Here is an 18,582-nt window from a genome sequence, read left to right on the forward strand (position 1 = left end):
TTTTCTATTGATGAAGAAAAGCTAAAATTATTTTCAAAAATCAAAATAATCTCAATTTAATAAATATGCAAAGAAGTCCTACAATATCTTTTTTTTCTTATTACTGTATACATACTTTAGTAGTCTATTTTTGGTCAACAGTAAAGATCCTAGACATACCAAGTTTGTGTATGAGACCAAATACAGACTGCTCCAAAACAGCCAAACCAACCAGACTGACCTTATTTTGTGAGGAGGGTTCATGCAGGAAATGTCAACACTAGTACATTATATTTAAACATACAGAGAATGTCCTCCAGAAAATACATACCATAATGACTGAGCACATGCGTCACTCTTATCTAGACCTGAAATAAAGAAAGAAAAAAAAACAGGTAAGTGCTATATGTACTATATACAATCTCATAAATTTCATATGTTGCAAGTAGAGAATATACTTAAGAACCTTCATACTTCCTATACATTGAAATCAAGATTGACTATCACAACACCTTGAATTTGATATGGGCACCAGCAAACTGCTCAGCTGAGACACAAGGATCTCTTAGTTCATACTGAGACATTGCTGGATCAGCCTGAAATGCTCATGTCAGGAGAGAAGGCAGGAGGAGATTCTTAGGGAAACCACTGACTATGTGAAGTGGAAGAAAGACAAATCATCACTACTACCTCTGAGTAGACCCAGGGTGAAACTGAAGCTGTGCTCCAGATAAAACATAAAAGCAAAATAACAGTAATAACCTCCATCCCCACAAACATAAGTTCATCTGTAAACATTTATTAAGTCATTTCCTGAGTACTATGCATTACCATGTTCAACACAACACAAAAACTAACATAAAACATTTTTTGCTTTGCAACAAAACCACAAAATCTGTGAACATGGCTAAGTTATGTGCCTTGCCAAGTTACCATCATCAGCTGCCTTGACACAAGTGAGTGCACGTTTTGCCTGTACCAGTCTATAAATTCATATGGATGCAAACTTCAATGTATTCTCCCAAACCTAGATGGTATTTGGTTCCCTGTACCAATTTCTAAGGATAGCATCAGTTCATAAATAGTTGTGAGGGAGAGAAACACTGCTCTACAACCATGTCTCCTCATTTTGCCCTGGTTAAAACTACAGGATGAAGCCTGGTTTCCCTGGTCAGATCAAAGGGGAGTCCATTCTACTGTCAGCTGTGGGACTAGAAATGCCAGCAGAAACTTAATAATTATGTAGTAATGAATTTGCAGGAAAAAAGTCATCATCAAATACTCCATAAAATATGCTTTCAGAGTCCTTCCTTCAGGGAAAAGACAAAGAGGTTTGTCAGATGATACCCTGATTTTAAGTGTGATTTGCAAGCAAAAATCTACATCTTAAGTTGCTTGAACTTGCATTACTGTTTGCAGTGACCAAAATAAACTACTTACACATAAAGAAGGGTTGCACTGAGAGAGAGAAATAACTCACTGACCTCACTTGAATAAACCTGTCGATATGCAGTTTCAGATTTTTTTTTTAATTTAAAAATGGACTGGATAAATGCAGAAAAGGAAGCTGAGAAATTACTGGTTACAAAAACTATGCTATCCAGCCCTGTTAACTAAAAGAATATTTTCCCCTTCTTTGCTGCTATCCATTGTGCAAAAACCTGGGGAAAAAAATTAAGCTCTTGGAGCAAGATTATCCAGATATGAGCTTACCTGACAAAAGACAGACAGACAGACAGACAGAAAGAAAGAGAATGAAAGAAAGAAAAAGAAAGAAGACAGTAATTCTGAGCCACTTGACTGTCTGCTAACATTTTACAGCAGTTTCTACTACCTGATCTAATTGATAATGAAAGAACTAGATACTGTGGTTAGGTAAGTAGAATCATCCGATTAGTCAAGTGCACTGCCACAGAATGCCCTTTCCCGTGACAGTCTGGAGACCACTTTCTTCTGGTTGACCTGTGCTAATCCAAGAAAGAATGTGCACATTATTCAGAGATGTGGTCAGCATCCATGGTAAACATATACCACAACTGACTTTGTGACCCCCGTTCTGCATCATCTCTTCAGGCTGCTGTGTACACAACAGAAAGCTCCCCACTTCAGGCAGGGCAAGCAAGGATCAAGTTTCACGTTTAATAAAAAGGCTCAGTGGACAAAAAAGCCCGTTCTGTAATACATCTGTTGAATAGGCAATGTGTAGAAATTTTCTGCAATGGCTTTATTAGATTGGCATGTACAGATAAATGCGCTGCTTTAGATAAAGTGGTAAATGCTAGCTGAGCTTCTGAGAATCCCAAACACAAATCCTGTTGTCATTTGTATTCTCAGCCTTATAAAATGACAGCATTGCTGTGAACCTAAAAAGTTTGCTTCAAATTTTCACTGCTGGGAGCATATGTGGCCCACTGATCTTGTGCCTGCAGCTGAAACCAACTATTCATTTATTTATCTAGTTGAGTCCAGCCTGTAACAGGCTACTGCCTACTCACTGGCTAACCAAATTCCTCTTTAGCGTAGTTGCTTCTTGCTTTTGTGGATGATGCAAAGAGGATCCTAAAAAGCATCAAACTGTAAAATGTACGTTATACATTAATGTATGCATAGAACATGTACATAATGGACACTGAACACCACAAATATTCATGCAGAAGTATTTTCTTTAATAATGGTGAAATGAGTCAGGATTGGGGGTTAAAACCCTGAATTTTAATCTCAATAAGCTCCTCTTCTCTCTTTCTTACAGCACTGAGTTATGTTTCTGTACTGTACTTTCCTGGTTCTACGAACACAGATACAAGTTTGTTCCCAAATGGGAGTTGGGATAAGTCTGCATCCATGAGCATGAGCTGGGACTCCAAAAAATAAAAAATAAAAATAAAATAAAAACTTAAAAAAAATACTGATTATAAGTATAAGGGCAAAGTTTCAATTGGCTAAAATAAAAGTCTATGTTCAAAATACATGAAGTTCAAAACCACAGTAAAAGTGAGAAGTTGTTTTTAAGGGAATTTGTTACAAAGAAGTATTTGGATAGTTGTTTCTCATAGCATCAACACTATGTTTTCAGCTGTAGCATGCTCCGAGCTATCACAGTATCATTTAATGAAGAGACAGAAAGACCCAGGAAAAAAGTGAACACGTGTATGAACGTAACCACAAATGTTTTAAAGGAATGTTTGTAGTTCAGTTATACTCTTTCTCATTAACCTTCTGTGCCATACCTTGAACGGTGAGCTCTGCTGACACAGACGCCTTCCCAGCACTGTTCACCACTGTGCAAGTGTAAATTCCTGCATCACCCATCTGAGCATTTTGGATTTCCAAGAACTGGATGCCTGTTTTCTCAAACATGTTGAAACGATCGTTTTGCTGCAACGGAGTATCACCCTGCAAATATCACAAGACACCACGAGACAGACAGCTATTCTTAGGAGAAGGGAGAGAGCACTTCTTTTGGTCCAGTATCAGGCCAAAATGCCTTTTTCCTATCTCTCAGCCAAATTCCTTCTATGAATACTACTCAGATAATATAAACAAAAACGTGTCCAAATGTTTTATAATTCATGAGACTGCTTTTCCTTGCATTTTGCCATTCCCCTCATCTCAGTTTGCTTGTGGCTTTTCACCATTTAGTATGTCCATATTCTCAGAGAAATTTCCTTTCATTGCAGGTGGGCTCAGACCAGTTTTCCATTCAAGTTCTTTCCATAAAGTCAAACACCACATTTTTAAGTAACATCTTTGAACTCATTAAATCATTTGTGAGTTAATTAGTGCTTCTGCTTCAGCATCTGATATTAAAGATCAAGATAGCAGGTACCCTTACTGTTAGGCACCACTGCTTTTCCCAGACCAAGTTTAGGAAGGGAGAGCTTGGCAGCACTATCCTGATGTGGCTAGAAAGATTCTTGGCCTTAACTTGTTTGCAGCAAATACATGTTTACCTGTGGGGCCAAGACCCTAGGAACACTGCAAAGAGATGCTTTGCAACAACCACCTGCCAATACAACTTTGATGAGAAGCAACAGCACATTAGCACTTCACAGAGCATATAAAGTACTGAAAGAAAGCTTCACAACTTTTTCTTTGTATTTAAAATAAGGGATGAAGTAAGATCACAAAAGCCTAAAAAAACACTCAACACCAAATTAACTAATACACTGTAGCAATGATTTGAAGATAAGTTCCAGAGTGTGACAGGGTGTCTGCAAACCTATGTTGGCAGGATTACTGAACGTCTGAACAACATCCCTGTATTATTTTACATAGCAGTATATGCAGATCTGCAAGTGTCCAGACAGGATTGTTAATGATGCACACATGAACAGAACTTGTGGAGCTGCTAACAGCACAAACTTCTCATACTCAGTTCACTTAATCAGTGAATGAGTGACAGATTATACAGTGATGCAGTACAGAAGCTGACAACCAACTGGAAAATGTGTGATATAACCTGCAATGAACAGCAAAAATGCATATAAAGAGGTACCAAAGCACAGACTCAACCTGTTGGACTGCTAATCTCTACTTGCTCCTTAACACACTCAGGACTGTCTGAGCAAGGAGACACGAATGACGAACCCTGCTCTGCACTGACTTGCGTGGCTGGGGAAACAGCCAGTCTGGTGGGACTGCAAAGAGGCTCCTGCAGCTGTGGAGCAGCTGCCTCGCAGACTGCCTGGAGCGCGGCTGGTCCCGGGAGAGCAGGCGGCAGCGCTGGGAGAAGCAGATTCTGGATGGAGCCTCCAACTGCTGTCTCAGTGCTTGCTTGCCCAGCACAGGCCTGATCATTTTTGGACATGTCTCCTCGAATTCTTGTGTCACAGACAAGAACGAGTCTGGAATAAGGCAGTCAGTAACTGGAAGCATTCCCTTACCCTTTAAATAGTTTTGTGGGTTGTTTGTTTGTTTGTTTGTTTTTCCAGAAAACCTACAAGCAGCAAAAGAAATTAGAAGCCCAGAGAAAAGATCCTGCATTTCCATCTTTTTGACACTATACATAAAGCAACTAGCGGTAAAAGGCTGAAAGAAAGACAGAAGATAATAAAGCAATCATGCACTTGCCCTTCCAAATTACAGAGATTAATTGTAATTTTCTAAAGCATTAGTAGTTTCAGCAAAAATGGCCTAATCTGTGTAATATTTAGTTATCACCTGAAAGCCCTCTCATTACTGACATAAAAGCAGTGGAAAATCTTGAATCTGCCCAGAGGGGGCACTAGGACTTAAGTCTTCAGTGCTTTTTAATAATCTAATTAATTTTGAAAATTGTTCATTTATATATATATTAATAAATGGCAGGTGCCTATAATTGTAAGTTTTAATTCAGATCATAAGTTCAAAGCCTGGACTTTTTATCTTATATGTCAGACTTTTTACCAGTGTTTTAGGGATAGTATTGAAACAGATAAAGTGTTGCCTTGGACACTTTTTTTTTTTTAATTTCTGAAAAACAATCATGAATGCCCAAAATAGTGCCTATATTGCTCACTTCTGTTTCAGTTTAATTTCATTTGTTTTCAAATATCTTCTTAATTCTATTGCACATGTAAAATCCAAACAAATTAAACAGAAAAGGAACTTCATGTTTGAGGCTCTGAAATGGAATTTGGGAAATACAGACGCCATTTTCATGGTTGTCAGACACTCCTCTGTAACCACAGTCCAGGCATTAAACCCCTGCAGACCCTCTCTATAAAACAGAGCTGCTGATAATATTCCTATTTCCCACCCTTTATCTATTTGTCTTATCTAGTTAGTAAGGTCTTTGGGCAGATATGTCCATATCTGTTGCTTTTATAATGGAATCTGGATCATGTTTGCAGCTTTCAGATGCTATCTCTGTACAAATATTATCAGCTATGAGACTGATAAAAGAAAAAGTTTATATTGCAGAGAAACATTATCTTTTGTGGGTTTATTCAGTGTAAAAATATGGCCCTCCTACTTGCATGAAAATTCTTGTCATAACAACTTAGCAAACCACAGTAGCAAACACATTTCATCCTTTCAAGATATGAAACTTCATGGCAGAAGGAAAACATTAATTTCTTGGGAAATCATACCTTAAACCAAGTTACTTGAGGCTGAGGTCGTCCTGTTATTTTACATGAGAATTTGCCTGTCTGCCCTTCACGCACGACCACTCTGTTGGGTTTCGTAGCAAACTTCGGTGGACTCTCTCCCCAGATGCTTGGTCTGTGCTCCACAGCTGGAACAGTAAATCTTCCCCTGGAAAGGCAGTCAACATCCTAGGTTCACAGAAGAACTGTGAGTTGTTCAGGTTAGAGCACACTTCAGGAACCATTTCAGAACAGTGGTCTGCCAACTAGAATATATCATAGGTAGCAAGCAAAACTGCAGTTACCAAATTTTCAGCCTAACACAGTATAATTTTTTGCCAGTGGGATTAATGCAATGTTGGCAACGACTGCCCTTGCCTCCTCATGCAACTGAACAGCGTGATGCAATATGTCTTCATCCACCACAGACAAAACTCGCATCCAATCGTGGGGACAATCTAGAGGTGCCTATAAGTAGATCTGGGCAAATTAAATCACAGCCAACATGCCACACATGTAGATTTTCATCTTTCCTGTTTTTGACTTGCCTACAATTAGATTACTGAGGATACTTGTTCACTGTTCAGAGTTCTTTGCCATGTGGTTCTGACCCTTAGTGTGATGATCAAGCAATTTATGATTATGAATCAGCAATTTGTTTTTGAGAAATCTCTGATGAATCCTGGGAATGGTTCTGTCTGTAATCGCATCCACTACAGTATTTGCAAAGCAAGTATGAAAAGCACACAAATGCAAAGTACAGCAATCCAAGAGAATGGCAAAGACTATCTGTGATGTAAAATCCCAGCTCTACTTACATGGATGGCACAGCTGTGGAACAGCGCGTGGAACAAAACTACAGTGCCTACAGTCCAAGAACCTCAGTCACACAGCCATGAAAGAGCAAACAGTATCGTAGCATGAAAAAGACAAGTGTAACTTATGCCTTGCACGCTTGGCTCTGAAGACCTGGTACAATCAAGACACACACTAACAGATGAGAGATGGTGGTTGGTTTTTGTTTGTTTGTTTGTTTGAAGCCTTCAATTTCAAGCAAGCCAAACCCTTTTCAGGGCCATCCTCTCCAGGTGGCCTCTTACCCCATGCAAATGAGATGTGCCAATACCTCTCCATTTCTATGAGGTATCGGATACTAACAGAGACATCACCGCCTCAGTCCAAGGTACTGCCAAGACATGGTGGTTGCTGTATAGGCAACTTGAAGTTTCTGAGTAAGACAAGATCATGATGAAAGAATTTAAATGGACATGAGGAATAACAGAAAATCTTTGGGAAGAAGGGTGACTGCAACATACTAAAATGGAATACCTCCATCACAGAATTAAATAGCTGCTAGCTTTTACTGTCTGCTTCCTCATATTACCTCTAAACAAGAGTATAAAAGCTTATTAAAGATCTCTTTTCATTAGTGACAACATTTAGGTGATGTCCCTATAATCAAGTATTCAGCACATATACTAACACCTTAAACAAAAATTGTTATTATACCATGCAGGTTTACAACCATTTACTAGGCATACACAAATGCAAATCTGCATTTCTTTTTATTATTCTCTTTCTTCCGCCATGTTTATGGAAGGCATAAACTCTCCATGCCTTTATATTAGTAACTGGCTGAACCAGAGCAAAACATACAAGGAGCAAAAAGTTACCAGCCTATTTTCACAGTTGCAATCTGCATCAATTCTAAAAATCAAAACATACACAGTGAAGAAAATGAAATTTCAATTTTAATTATCTGTATTCTGACCACTAACATAATCAGAAAAATTAATTTTGGTTCAAGACTTTGGGACCACTCAGTCCTAGTGGGGTAAATCAAGCATAATCCTGCTTAAATTCAAGTTAGTTATAAAAGAAACCAGCTCCACTGTTGGCAGAGATGGATACAGACAAGCTGTAACGTTCATGTAATTGTAAATGCCAACTGCAGAGCAGAAAGTACACAGTGGTAAGGCAGCCCTCCTGCACGCCAGGGTCACTGCAGATCACCCTGCAGTTTCTTGCTTACAGTTACACTAGACTAGAACAAGTCTTTCTTCCAGACTTGAAATATGAGAGAATGCCCATTCCAGCTGATTTAATTTCTTAATAACCACTCTTAAAGCAGCAGTTGCAATGGCTTTACAGAGAGACTCATGGTAGCCACAGGGAAAGCGTTCTGAGTGACAGTGAGCAGTGGAGGAGGCTGCAATACTGCAGCTCAGAAACCAGCAGCAAGTTCTGCTTGCAGCCTGCTGAATTTCTACCAGCATGAGTGAGTGAGCACCATGTGCATCATGCTGCTTATGCCCTCAGGAGAGCCTCAACAATTTTACTCACAGAACAGCACTCTCAGTAACTGCTCAGCTTGGGATAAAGGGAGGTTTGGACTTACAGCATTTGAGTTCACAAATGTCAGAGTGATTTTTTCAAATATTGCTGTAGCTGGCACGGAATTCTACAGAGGCTACGGACTATTAACTCATTGATTAAGCTAAACTAGTGCTGCTTCTGAGAACCTGTCTTGCTATCACCATCTCACAATGGGAGAAATCAGTTTAAAACATTCTTTATTATATTCCAGTGCAACATTGTACAGAACAAGCAGGTTTTGGCTTCCCCAATACCTCGCCCTCTTCCACAGCAGAGGACCTTGGAGGATATGTCTCTAATGAGGAATTTCTGAGAACTGAGCAGGAACCAAACCCGTTTTGACTGGCCTTCCAAGTAAATCAGAAATAAAGACAGAAAACAAGAAACTCTTAAAAAGAGGTGAAGTGCATGTCCTTTTTTTTTAAAAAAAAAAAAAAAAAAAAAAAACTTTTTTTGGGTCTCTGTTAAACAGTATTAGAGCCACTACACTGCTTACCCTGGGGTTTTGGCACTGGATGGCAAGCTGTATTTCTTCAGAGAGTTTCCTGTAAGCATAGGACAAAAAGATAGGAAGTCAGAAGTTTTGTTAAGACTATTGGGGACTACAGATATAAAGAATTATGTAAAATAAGCATTTCTCCAGCTTTCAAATACAAAGGAGAAAAGCAACACCTGTAGAATAAGGTTGTTATCTGTAGTCTAAAGTTATCTGTAGTCTTCAAGAGTAGGTTTTAGCAAACTTGTCAGCTAGCCCTGTGCTCAGCAATACCAACACAGCAGATTACTCATGCAAAAACATTTTAAAGTATATAAAAATGAAAAAATATCACGAAAAAATATATAGGGCAAGACAAATTACACAACCAAAAAAAAAAAAAAAGGTTTTGGACTCTTAAAGAGGTATTTCTTTGCTTGTTTTTTATTCCTGAGTTTGGTCGGACTGCTGCTTCTGTAAAAGGATTACCTTTGAAGCAGAACAGTGCTTTGGACTTGCCAGCGTGAGCAATTCCACGCTGTGCACAAAGCCACGTAAGCCCAGCGCCATCTGCTGCAAGCAGAATTCCTGATAGCTTCACCACAGAAAAAAAGGGGTAGTGATGTGGATAGATCCTGGGCGACATCCTGAGTGATAAAATTTTCTTCTAGAGCTTTGTAATTTTCTGCATTAGTGTTCAGACGGGTCAATTATACAGTATGGAACATATTTTTTTTTAAGGTAGTAGTCAACCCTATAAGATATTTTTTGTGAATATAGAAGAATTCTGCATTTTGCTATCAGGATCTATAGGGAGATTATTAGAATAAAGACCACTGTAATTCTTAAACTCTGAGAAATTCAGTCATTGAGTATTGCTTTCAAAGTGTAACAAAATCCAGGTCAAAACAGTCGATAAAGAAAAAGTTTAAAAACACTCTGCCCCCGTGTGACCTGTCATTTGGACAACTTTAAAATAGGAAAAAAACATTTTGAATAATTTTCAGAACAGGGAGCATTAACAATCATGCCAGACCTATGCATATCTCAGTGTGTACTCCACATATTTCTGTAAGAGATTTTGACTCTGAATAGAGCCAAATTCTATTTTCTTCAGCACTGCTGAGGATTTTTGCTTTACTTCTGGGATCTAACACAAAATTGTGACCTGAGAAGCTTTGATATTCAGCAGATCCCTGACATAACCAAATTACAGAGAGAGAAGCAGTGCTATGGATTTCTATCCTTCCCAGGCTTTGAGTCACTCCTTAACATTTTAAATTTGACAGTTTGCAACTACCTAATATGCAGGTGTTCTCTTAAAAATTCCTGGGTTTGATCTTAGCTCTTTCCTGTGCGACATTAAGAATACAATTGCAACCAGGTGTTATGCTTTGGCAATGGGAGCACACATGGAGAACCCCAGAAATCCACTCCCTCAGTGCCTGTGATATCCACATTGCCACAGTTTCTACTGCCTGAGCAAAAATCCCTTACTTTCCAGGACTGCGTTTCTGTCCTGAGTGGTGGCTTCCATGAAAATCACATAGTTTTCAGAGATGAGTTTAACTCCAGGACTCTTCTAAGTAGTGTATCATCATACACATCTGAAGTTGAATCTGAAGTTCACCTAGTTGCATGCAGTTCCTTACAAAATGTACTAAAGTGTGAAATCCACCCGAGAAAGGCAGAGCCGCACAGATCACTCTTGCAAAGACAACAGCAATGCAACTAGTCTTATTCCTGCTCCAGTGAGAAAGCATGTATGTACAGTTGTGTTCTTAATCAGACAGCTTAATACACCTAGTCCATTCAGTGAAACTCCATAATCATCACAACAGCAGGAGAAACCCTCTTACCTTCTACGGTCAGTTCCACAGTCACTTGACGGACCCCACCATCATTTGCAGCCTCGCAGGTGTATTTTCCACCATCGCTTTCCTGCACCCCCTGGATTACCAAGCTGAATATTCCCCGGATGCTGCGGTCCACAACATAATGTCCGCCCTCGGGGACAGGGTGCCCGTTTCTGTACCATGTGATCTGAGGCTCTGGGTAGCCTCTGACCTGTAAAGGTGGGAGAGAGAAGGGAGAAAGCAGGTAAACAACAGATGATCGAATTAGGAAGAAATGCTGGACATTTAGCAATACAGTGGAAAGTTCATGACACAGGAGCTGTTAAGCACATGCTCTCTGAGAGCCAAATGGCAGAACCTAATGAAATGAAGAAACTCTTGGATAAGTTGAGCTGTTAAAGTCATAAGACTAGTCATCGGACAGATACCTACACAGCAAGAATTTTCCTCTGGAACAGTTTGTCTGCAGATGTACCAAAGGCTAACAAAGAACCCTGGCACCCGGCTTCCCACACAAAAGCAGAACGTCTGTGTTCTCTATGTATACTAAGTACACAAAGGGTATAGGCCAAGTATTTATACCATGAATTGCCAAGGATTAGACGCATATTATAAATCTGTATAGAAGTATTTTGAAGTGTGCCAAGAAGCAGCAGCTCTCACCAATATATAGGTAAGAGATAGGGGCACTTCAACTTGTCATCTATTGTTTTGGTCTTTAAAGGCAGAAGATAGGAAGTTGCCATCTGAAAAAGTGTCATTATGGGGCAGACTGATATTATGTGACAGGATATAAAGACCTAGATATATTCACACGAGCACACTGTTACATATAAGTGTGGTTGTGATCTGTTGATAGGCCAAAGAAGAAGTTTCAAGAAAAGAAAGCAGCCCTCTGCTCATTAAATAGCAACCATATTAACATATCCCTGCCTGAATTCATGATACCTGAAGATTCACAGACAGATCTTCAGTTGGCATCACTGAGAACAGAGTCATTGATTGCAATGAAGTGGCTGAAACACAGCTGAGGATCTATGTCTTCTTTTTTTCATAAAAGACGAGAAAAACAGATATATAGCAGTTTCCCCACAGAATTAACTCATCAGGCAAAGGTTTTTCTTCTGTTTCATGAAAGACGCCATCGGCTTTGAAGGTTTCTTTAGTATGTGTTAACTGTTAGAAACTGTTAGAACACTTCCTCAGTCATCATAAAAAACTCTTGATTACAGTACTTCCCCTTTCTTTCGTCTTCCCCCACTCTGATATGTCAGTTCTCCATCTTGAGCTCTTTGATCCTTTGCCTAAATGCCATAAAGTAACTGAGTGGATCAAGATGAAGTGGGATGAAGAATCTCTGTGGCTGTGTTTGCTCACTGAGAAAGTAGCAATGCTGCATCCTGATCTATGTCATCAAAACTTGGCAACTGAACAGGAAGCCCCTCAGCCTCCAGGTGAGCAAAATATTGATGACCTGCTTTGATTTGAAGAAGGCTGCTTGCAGCTTGTCCAGACTTCTCCCACCATCCTCCTCTCAGTCTCTCAGGAACTGCAATTTTTAGTCAACCAGTTTTACCCATTATTAGGTTCTCTTCTATCAAGACCTTTCATTTTTAATTCTGCTCCACCTCACTCCAGCTGGGTTTATCATCTGTCAGAGCTTAATTTACAGCTGTCAGAAATGCTTCTCTTTCCTTTTATGAACCAATTAATTTTGTTAGCAATGTGGTGACCCCTTTTTCTTGGCATTACTTACTTATTATACAAGCCATTGTTAAATGACATTAATGTTTGCTGTATGAATACACTGAATAAGCTGGAAAATCTTTCTGCTTCTGGTACAAACTTCTCGAGTTCTTTCCAAGTCTGTCTTTACCTGTGTAACAACCATGCTCTAGGCATGGCTAGGCAGGAAGGCATTGTGGGATTCTGAGCAACAGCAAGTCTTGATAACTGTTTACAATTATCACAACTTTTTAAAGTTCTGTGTGGCCATGCCTTTCTTTTCCTGTGCTATCTGAAGAACAGCAGCTCCCACCCACTGTGTCTCTTAGCACTATTGCAGCACATTGGATTAGTGCTTACTCAGAGAGTGGGCTGGCAGGGCAGCCAAAGAGGGGGATCCGAAGCATCAAGCTGAGACTTCTCCAGCAGTGTAACACTCGTGAGTTGATAATGTGCTCACTGGTACAGAAAGTAACTTGTACCAGACAGCCCTATCTGACTATCAGCTTAGCAATTACCTATGTTTCTTCTCTATTTAGATGAAGAAACCAGCAAAGAGATTAAGTGATTTACCAAAGGGTGCATTAGAACAGAGTTTCTACCTCTCACTCCTGCTCTAATGGACATTAACTTAAACTTTTCTTAAATTTGAGATACTTTAGGCAAAATGTCTTTGAAATTGCTGTTCCAAGGAGGACACAGTAAATCCAGAGTAGCACCTGGGTTGGCGTGAAGAGCAACCTTCCCAGCACATTCCATCACAACGTCTTGACTAGCTTTAGCCTCAACACATCATTTTACAGTTGCTGAGATTCTGGCCTATGAAAATGAGTGATCAATTACATTTCACCCACTATATTTACTATTTTTTCCAGTTCATAATCATTCCATCTGGTATTTTTTTACTATATATTGTTCTGCCCAGCTTCAAACAGCCCAAACAGAAATTTTCAATCACTTCCCTGGTGAACTATGGGGGCTCAAGTTATGGGAAACATTTTCCTCCCACTTTTGCTTTTGTTTTATCATATTCCTGAGTCCCTCCTCGACCACATGAGGCCATTTTTATCTGATCCATCAGGTTCAGGTAGCTGGTTACACATGCCCATCCAGTATCACATGGCTGAACCTACTTTAAGTATTTTTCCATTTCTTCCGCATCTGTTTATTTCATGCGTGCTACAGCTGTGTTATTTTGCTCATCCACACCTCCACGCTTAGGAAATGCCAATAGCAAAATACAAATGCAGACAATCAGCATGCCAATCCCTTTCAAAAGGTTGAGTCATTCCCTTCCCAAATGCTGTATTTTTTTTCCTCTCAATTTTTGTTGAAAATGAAATGATGGGAAAGCAGAAGTTTACAGAACCACTTTTCTACACGGATTTATTTCAGATTTGGGCTTGGAATGTGTTTCAAACTGAGCCAGCCCACTCTGAAATACATAGTCTTGCCATAAAAGTGTCAGGGACCCTTAAACGAATCACTGGTTACTGGGTTTTGATCCTAATGGATTAATTCCAGAACTGTAGCAGGTTTTATATTCCTCCCTAACCTTTCCAGAGCTCAGTGAAAACATCTGCCTTGAATAATCCACAGCAAAGATAAATTTATCTACTTATTTCATGCCCAGCAGCACCAGGCTATAACCTTTATTTACAGCTTGGATATTGCCAGTCCCAACGAGGTTATGACTGTTCTTTACTGGCTGTACAATGCTAACAAATAGAAAATTGTCAGCAAGCAGCAAATAACCCTGGTATTAGCACAAAAATGGGGTTTGCATTTTTTTGCTGGACCCATCAGCTTAGGGTCTTCTCGAAGCCTGCTAAGATAAAACAGGCCTTTTGGTCTGTCCATCCACACAGGCAGAGGGAAGAGCTGTTGCTCTTGACACTTCTACAGTCTGGATTCAGTTCTGCATCGAGGCCTGGGGGAATCTCATTGAAAAGGAATGGTGCTAAGTTCCCAGGAAAAAAAAAAGAGAGAGAGAGAGAGAAAAAAAATACAATAAATCTATGGCACTATCCCTCCAAAGGACAGCAACATCCAAAAACTTGTTCCTACAAGCCAGACTCCACTGTCACAATCATACAGGCACTCAGTGACCAATACAGCCAAATATATTCAGTGACCCTTTTTCTTGACTGTTCCTAAGTACAAGAAGGATTTTCTGCAATGTAGCCAGTAACTGTGCTCCACAAAAAGGCTGCTTGAGTACCCATTTAGAACCCACAGAGCATTTGGCCTTCTCAGATGCGTCACAGTGGCAGTTTAGGGTATTCTGATGCACTCTTGTTTTATGCTATTTTAATTAAGTAGCATGAAAATAAATGTAAATGTAATCCTATACAAGAAGTGAAAAGGTCGCATATAGCAACTTACACTTGAAATAGAGTACAGACTCTACAGGGAGCATACCTCTCTCCAATGTCTAGGTTTTAGCAAAAAAAGAAAACTGTTCATTTTATTCCAAGTTATCGATTAGCTTATTTGAAAGTCAAGCAGTTGAAGCAAGTCAGCAGCTTTCTGCAGCCCCAAGAGACTAAACTCAGGTAGCAACTGCTGTTCTGCAGACGTGGCTTACGACAATCCTGGTCATCCTGCCAACCTCTGGCAAGTGTCTTCTCCCCATCTTCAATCAAGATCTAAGGGTTTCTGTATCTTAATGTTCATCAAAAGATCTGAGAGGGAAATCAAGTACTTGAGAGCACACTTAGTAGAGGATGCTAAGAACTGTATATACTCCAGCACATGCTCTCCCAGCTTGCTTCTAACATGAAAAAAAAGCCTAGTTCACATGCATTTGAACTCTTTCTGTCACTCTTACGAGAAAAAGTATGATAAAACTGTAGAGATCAGAATGTGAACTCCATCTAATAGGTGGCACATTTTTATTCTATTGTTTTGATTAGTGCAGGTGGGAAATACAGTTCTGGCCAGGCTAATGGTTTCACAAGTCCTGTAACAATGTTCTGTCAGGTCCGAGCTGCGCTCTGACAAATGAACAGCAGATGTTCTTGATAAAGGAAAGTGAACATGATATATTGTTAAGCTCCTTCTGAGACTTTAAACACACACAAGCCGTATCTCAAGAATAGTTTACGCATTTTAAAAGTTTGCCTCTAAAACAGAGAACCTGTCTGGCAAGGTTAAACATGAACATGTTAAATATTTGGTGACTTAGCTGCAACCTTGCAAGCAAAGCAAATAATGATCCTTCTTCTGTGGAGTAGCCTAGAATCTATGATATCCTCACTTAAAACAAAAAGTGGAATACACTAGTAGGCCTAAACATAGCTCACTTCAAAGCATTACCTGTAGTACCTATAAGAAACAATACTGGTCTTTCTGTGATCCTTGGGCATGTTTTTGTTTAAGTGCTGAACCCTGATACATTACATCTGGTCTTTAGGTTTGGTCTTCCATGTGCACACAATCCTCATAAATTAGGTCTTTGGGCATAACCTTTCCTGGAACAGTACTCTGAAGACATAAATCTTCTCAACTGGTGTGTGCAAATTATCTGGTCCTTCTCCCAGGTGATGTGGAGCAGTGACAAAAACATGACAACAGAAGCCTTCAAACAGATCCTTGTCTTTAAAAAGAAAAGGGCAAGGTAGATGAAAAAAAAAGTAGAAAGTAGAATAAAACATCTGCAAATCACCTTTAAATGCTACAGCTTTAAATGCATATGGAGCTTCCCTCTTCCTAATCTCATAAAAAGCCTGTTGCCCATCTTCAGAATATGCTCACAGTTCTCACTGGTTTAAAACACGGTAGTAAATGCTGCGTACTTCTCACTCATTTTGTCTGCTGTACCCAGCAAAGGGGACAGGAATGAAGAACAGCTTATTTCAGTTTATTCTTAAAAGTCTATTACAAATCTGTGATATCATAAACCCATATGCAAAGATTTGAGATTACAGCTCCTGGGTCTAATATCTGGATTATACTGCAGTATTCAGGTGAAAGGTAAAGAGTTAAAGGACTCTATTATTTTTATGGGAGTGATCCTTACTTTGAGTTTTATTCTGCTGTCTGATAATCTGCAAAAGTCTGAGCAGCTCCTTGGCAAAAGGTCCAACCACCCTAGAAAGCATGGAACCACTTGATTGCATGGAAGAACTCCTTGCTGTCACACTTCTGTGCTTATTGCATCCCTAATGCTGGTACTGACAATCTAGATATCTGCAGCAAAAAGACAAGAGTTTTCTCATACAAAATTATTTCACTGTGATGCAAAGTCATTAGATTTTGCTTCACTGCCTCTGCAACGTTCCATTTGGACGTGCTAGTGACAGGAATCATGTTTTCACTTCAGATCATAAGCTAGCCAGATCACTATCCAGGTCTCGTAAACTGCTTGTGCATCTCACAGTTCCTAAGACTGCATGTAAGAATACAATTACCTAAGGACAAAATTTCAATCTTAAAACACATCAGACAGGAGACATGGACGTTATCATGGTCATGGACAAAATATGTCAACAGAAAAAGAAAATATCTGAACAAAAATATATTACAGAATTCTTAGAAAACAGCAGCACTCTTTATAAGGAGTATGGCTGTGGACCTAAAATTTTGTGAAGTGTAAAACAAATAACTGAAAAAAAAAGATGGTTTGGATTTTCCATCTGAAAATGTCAAGCTATGAGATGATCCCCAAACCAGATTTGCCTCCTTCATATAGTGGGAATGTAGAGAGTAGCCAGACGCTACACTCTGCAGCATCCAAGTTCAAGCAAGTGCAGCAGCTTAGTACCTCATTAGCACAGGCTTAGTCAGGCCTCCCGGGCTGCATGGAAGGCTCTGTGGGAATAGCAGAAGGGTCAATGTGGAAACATCCTCTTGCCATTCACCAGAACTCTTTAAAGTCAACCCTGGTTTCCACAGGAATCCAGCACCCCTCTACACTCTATTTTAAGGATTAATATGTATATGCCTAGCAAGAGATAATGGGGAAGAAAAGTGTAGCTTACACCAAAATGATGCATCCCCTAGCATCCCTCCCCTAGTACAAAATATGGTGCATTTGTGATCCCCTTTTCCCAGATCAAATCTGGGATACAACCTTAAAGCCCAAGACCAAGCATTATAAAAACTCTAAACTAAAAACCTCAAGGGCAAAAGCAGACAAAACCAGAGAGGTAAACAGCAGATCAAATATGTATAAAAATGTCTGTACTGGATAAGGCTGAAGGCTCCTCTAACCTAGTGCCCAAGAAGCAGTACCAACAGGAATACGCCAAAGTGCAATAGTAGAAAAACAGCCTATGTATCAGTCAATTCTTTTCGAGCTTCTCGTGTTTGCATCTGGCACAAAGATCTTGTCAATCTGCAGTTAAAGCAGGCCATCATATTTAATATCATCAACAGACCCATCTTCCATGATATTGCTTAAATTTTTGAATTCATCACTGCCTTTCCTCCCAAGTATCTTCCAGCAGTGAATTCCTTATTCTAATTATGCCAGCTGAAAAATTGGCTCTGGTTTGCTCTAACCTTGCTGTCTGATATTTCACTGTGCCTCTCTGTTTCTTATGTTTTGAGAAAGAGCATACAAACATTCACTTCTGTATCATTCAGCATTGTATAGAACTGGATTAAATCCTTCTCTGCTTGTTTTATTCAAACCAAGAGCCCTAATTCACTTAATTACTCTGTGCTTGCACTAGGTGCAATAAAATACCTTTGCCAGTCCTAGCCATTTTTCCTGTCTCTCTTGTAATTAAAGAATGGGAAAGACAGAACTTCATGAAATGTCCAAGATGAAGAACACACACATTTCCTGAGTGACACAGTATGCTGTGTTTTTATTTCCAAATAATTTTTAACATCCTAATGGCTATATTTGCCTGAGCCTAAGCTAATCAATCAGAGAAATATTCAGGAGAAAATCTCTCTTCTGCGTGTTAACAGCTAATGAAACGTGCACTGGGTATATATCATTTTTCTACATTGTGCCTTTCTACATCAAAGACAAATGTCATTTACCATCCTACAGTCCAGGCTCTCAGTGGAATGAGATACTTTTCTATCTCTTTCCTCAGCAGGTTTGACGTTCTCAGATAGATCTGTTCTAGCTGCAAATTTTGTCATG

The 18,582-nt window shown here is 39.5% G+C and overlaps 1 protein-coding gene across 1 annotated transcript in view; it reads right to left on the minus strand.

The window, feature by feature from the left end:
• The window catches only part of MYLK (myosin light chain kinase), a 181,923-nt gene that overhangs the window by 102,010 nt on the left and 61,331 nt on the right, over nt 1-18,582 (minus strand). Inside the window, exons 3-7 of the mRNA XM_088519567.1 lie at nt 10,758-10,965; nt 8,920-8,968; nt 6,051-6,216; nt 3,207-3,372; nt 311-347 (exon numbers count right to left, since the gene is read on the minus strand). Coding sequence (XP_088375693.1) covers nt 311-347; nt 3,207-3,372; nt 6,051-6,216; nt 8,920-8,968; nt 10,758-10,965 — 626 coding nt within the window. The remainder of the gene's footprint in view (nt 1-310; nt 348-3,206; nt 3,373-6,050; nt 6,217-8,919; nt 8,969-10,757; nt 10,966-18,582) is intronic.

This window comes from Tinamus guttatus, unplaced genomic scaffold (genome assembly GCF_059628265.1).
Source record: "Tinamus guttatus ecotype Peru unplaced genomic scaffold, ASM5962826v1 Tinamus_guttatus_pri_ptg000060l, whole genome shotgun sequence".
Classification (NCBI taxonomy): Eukaryota; Metazoa; Chordata; class Aves; order Tinamiformes; family Tinamidae; genus Tinamus; species Tinamus guttatus.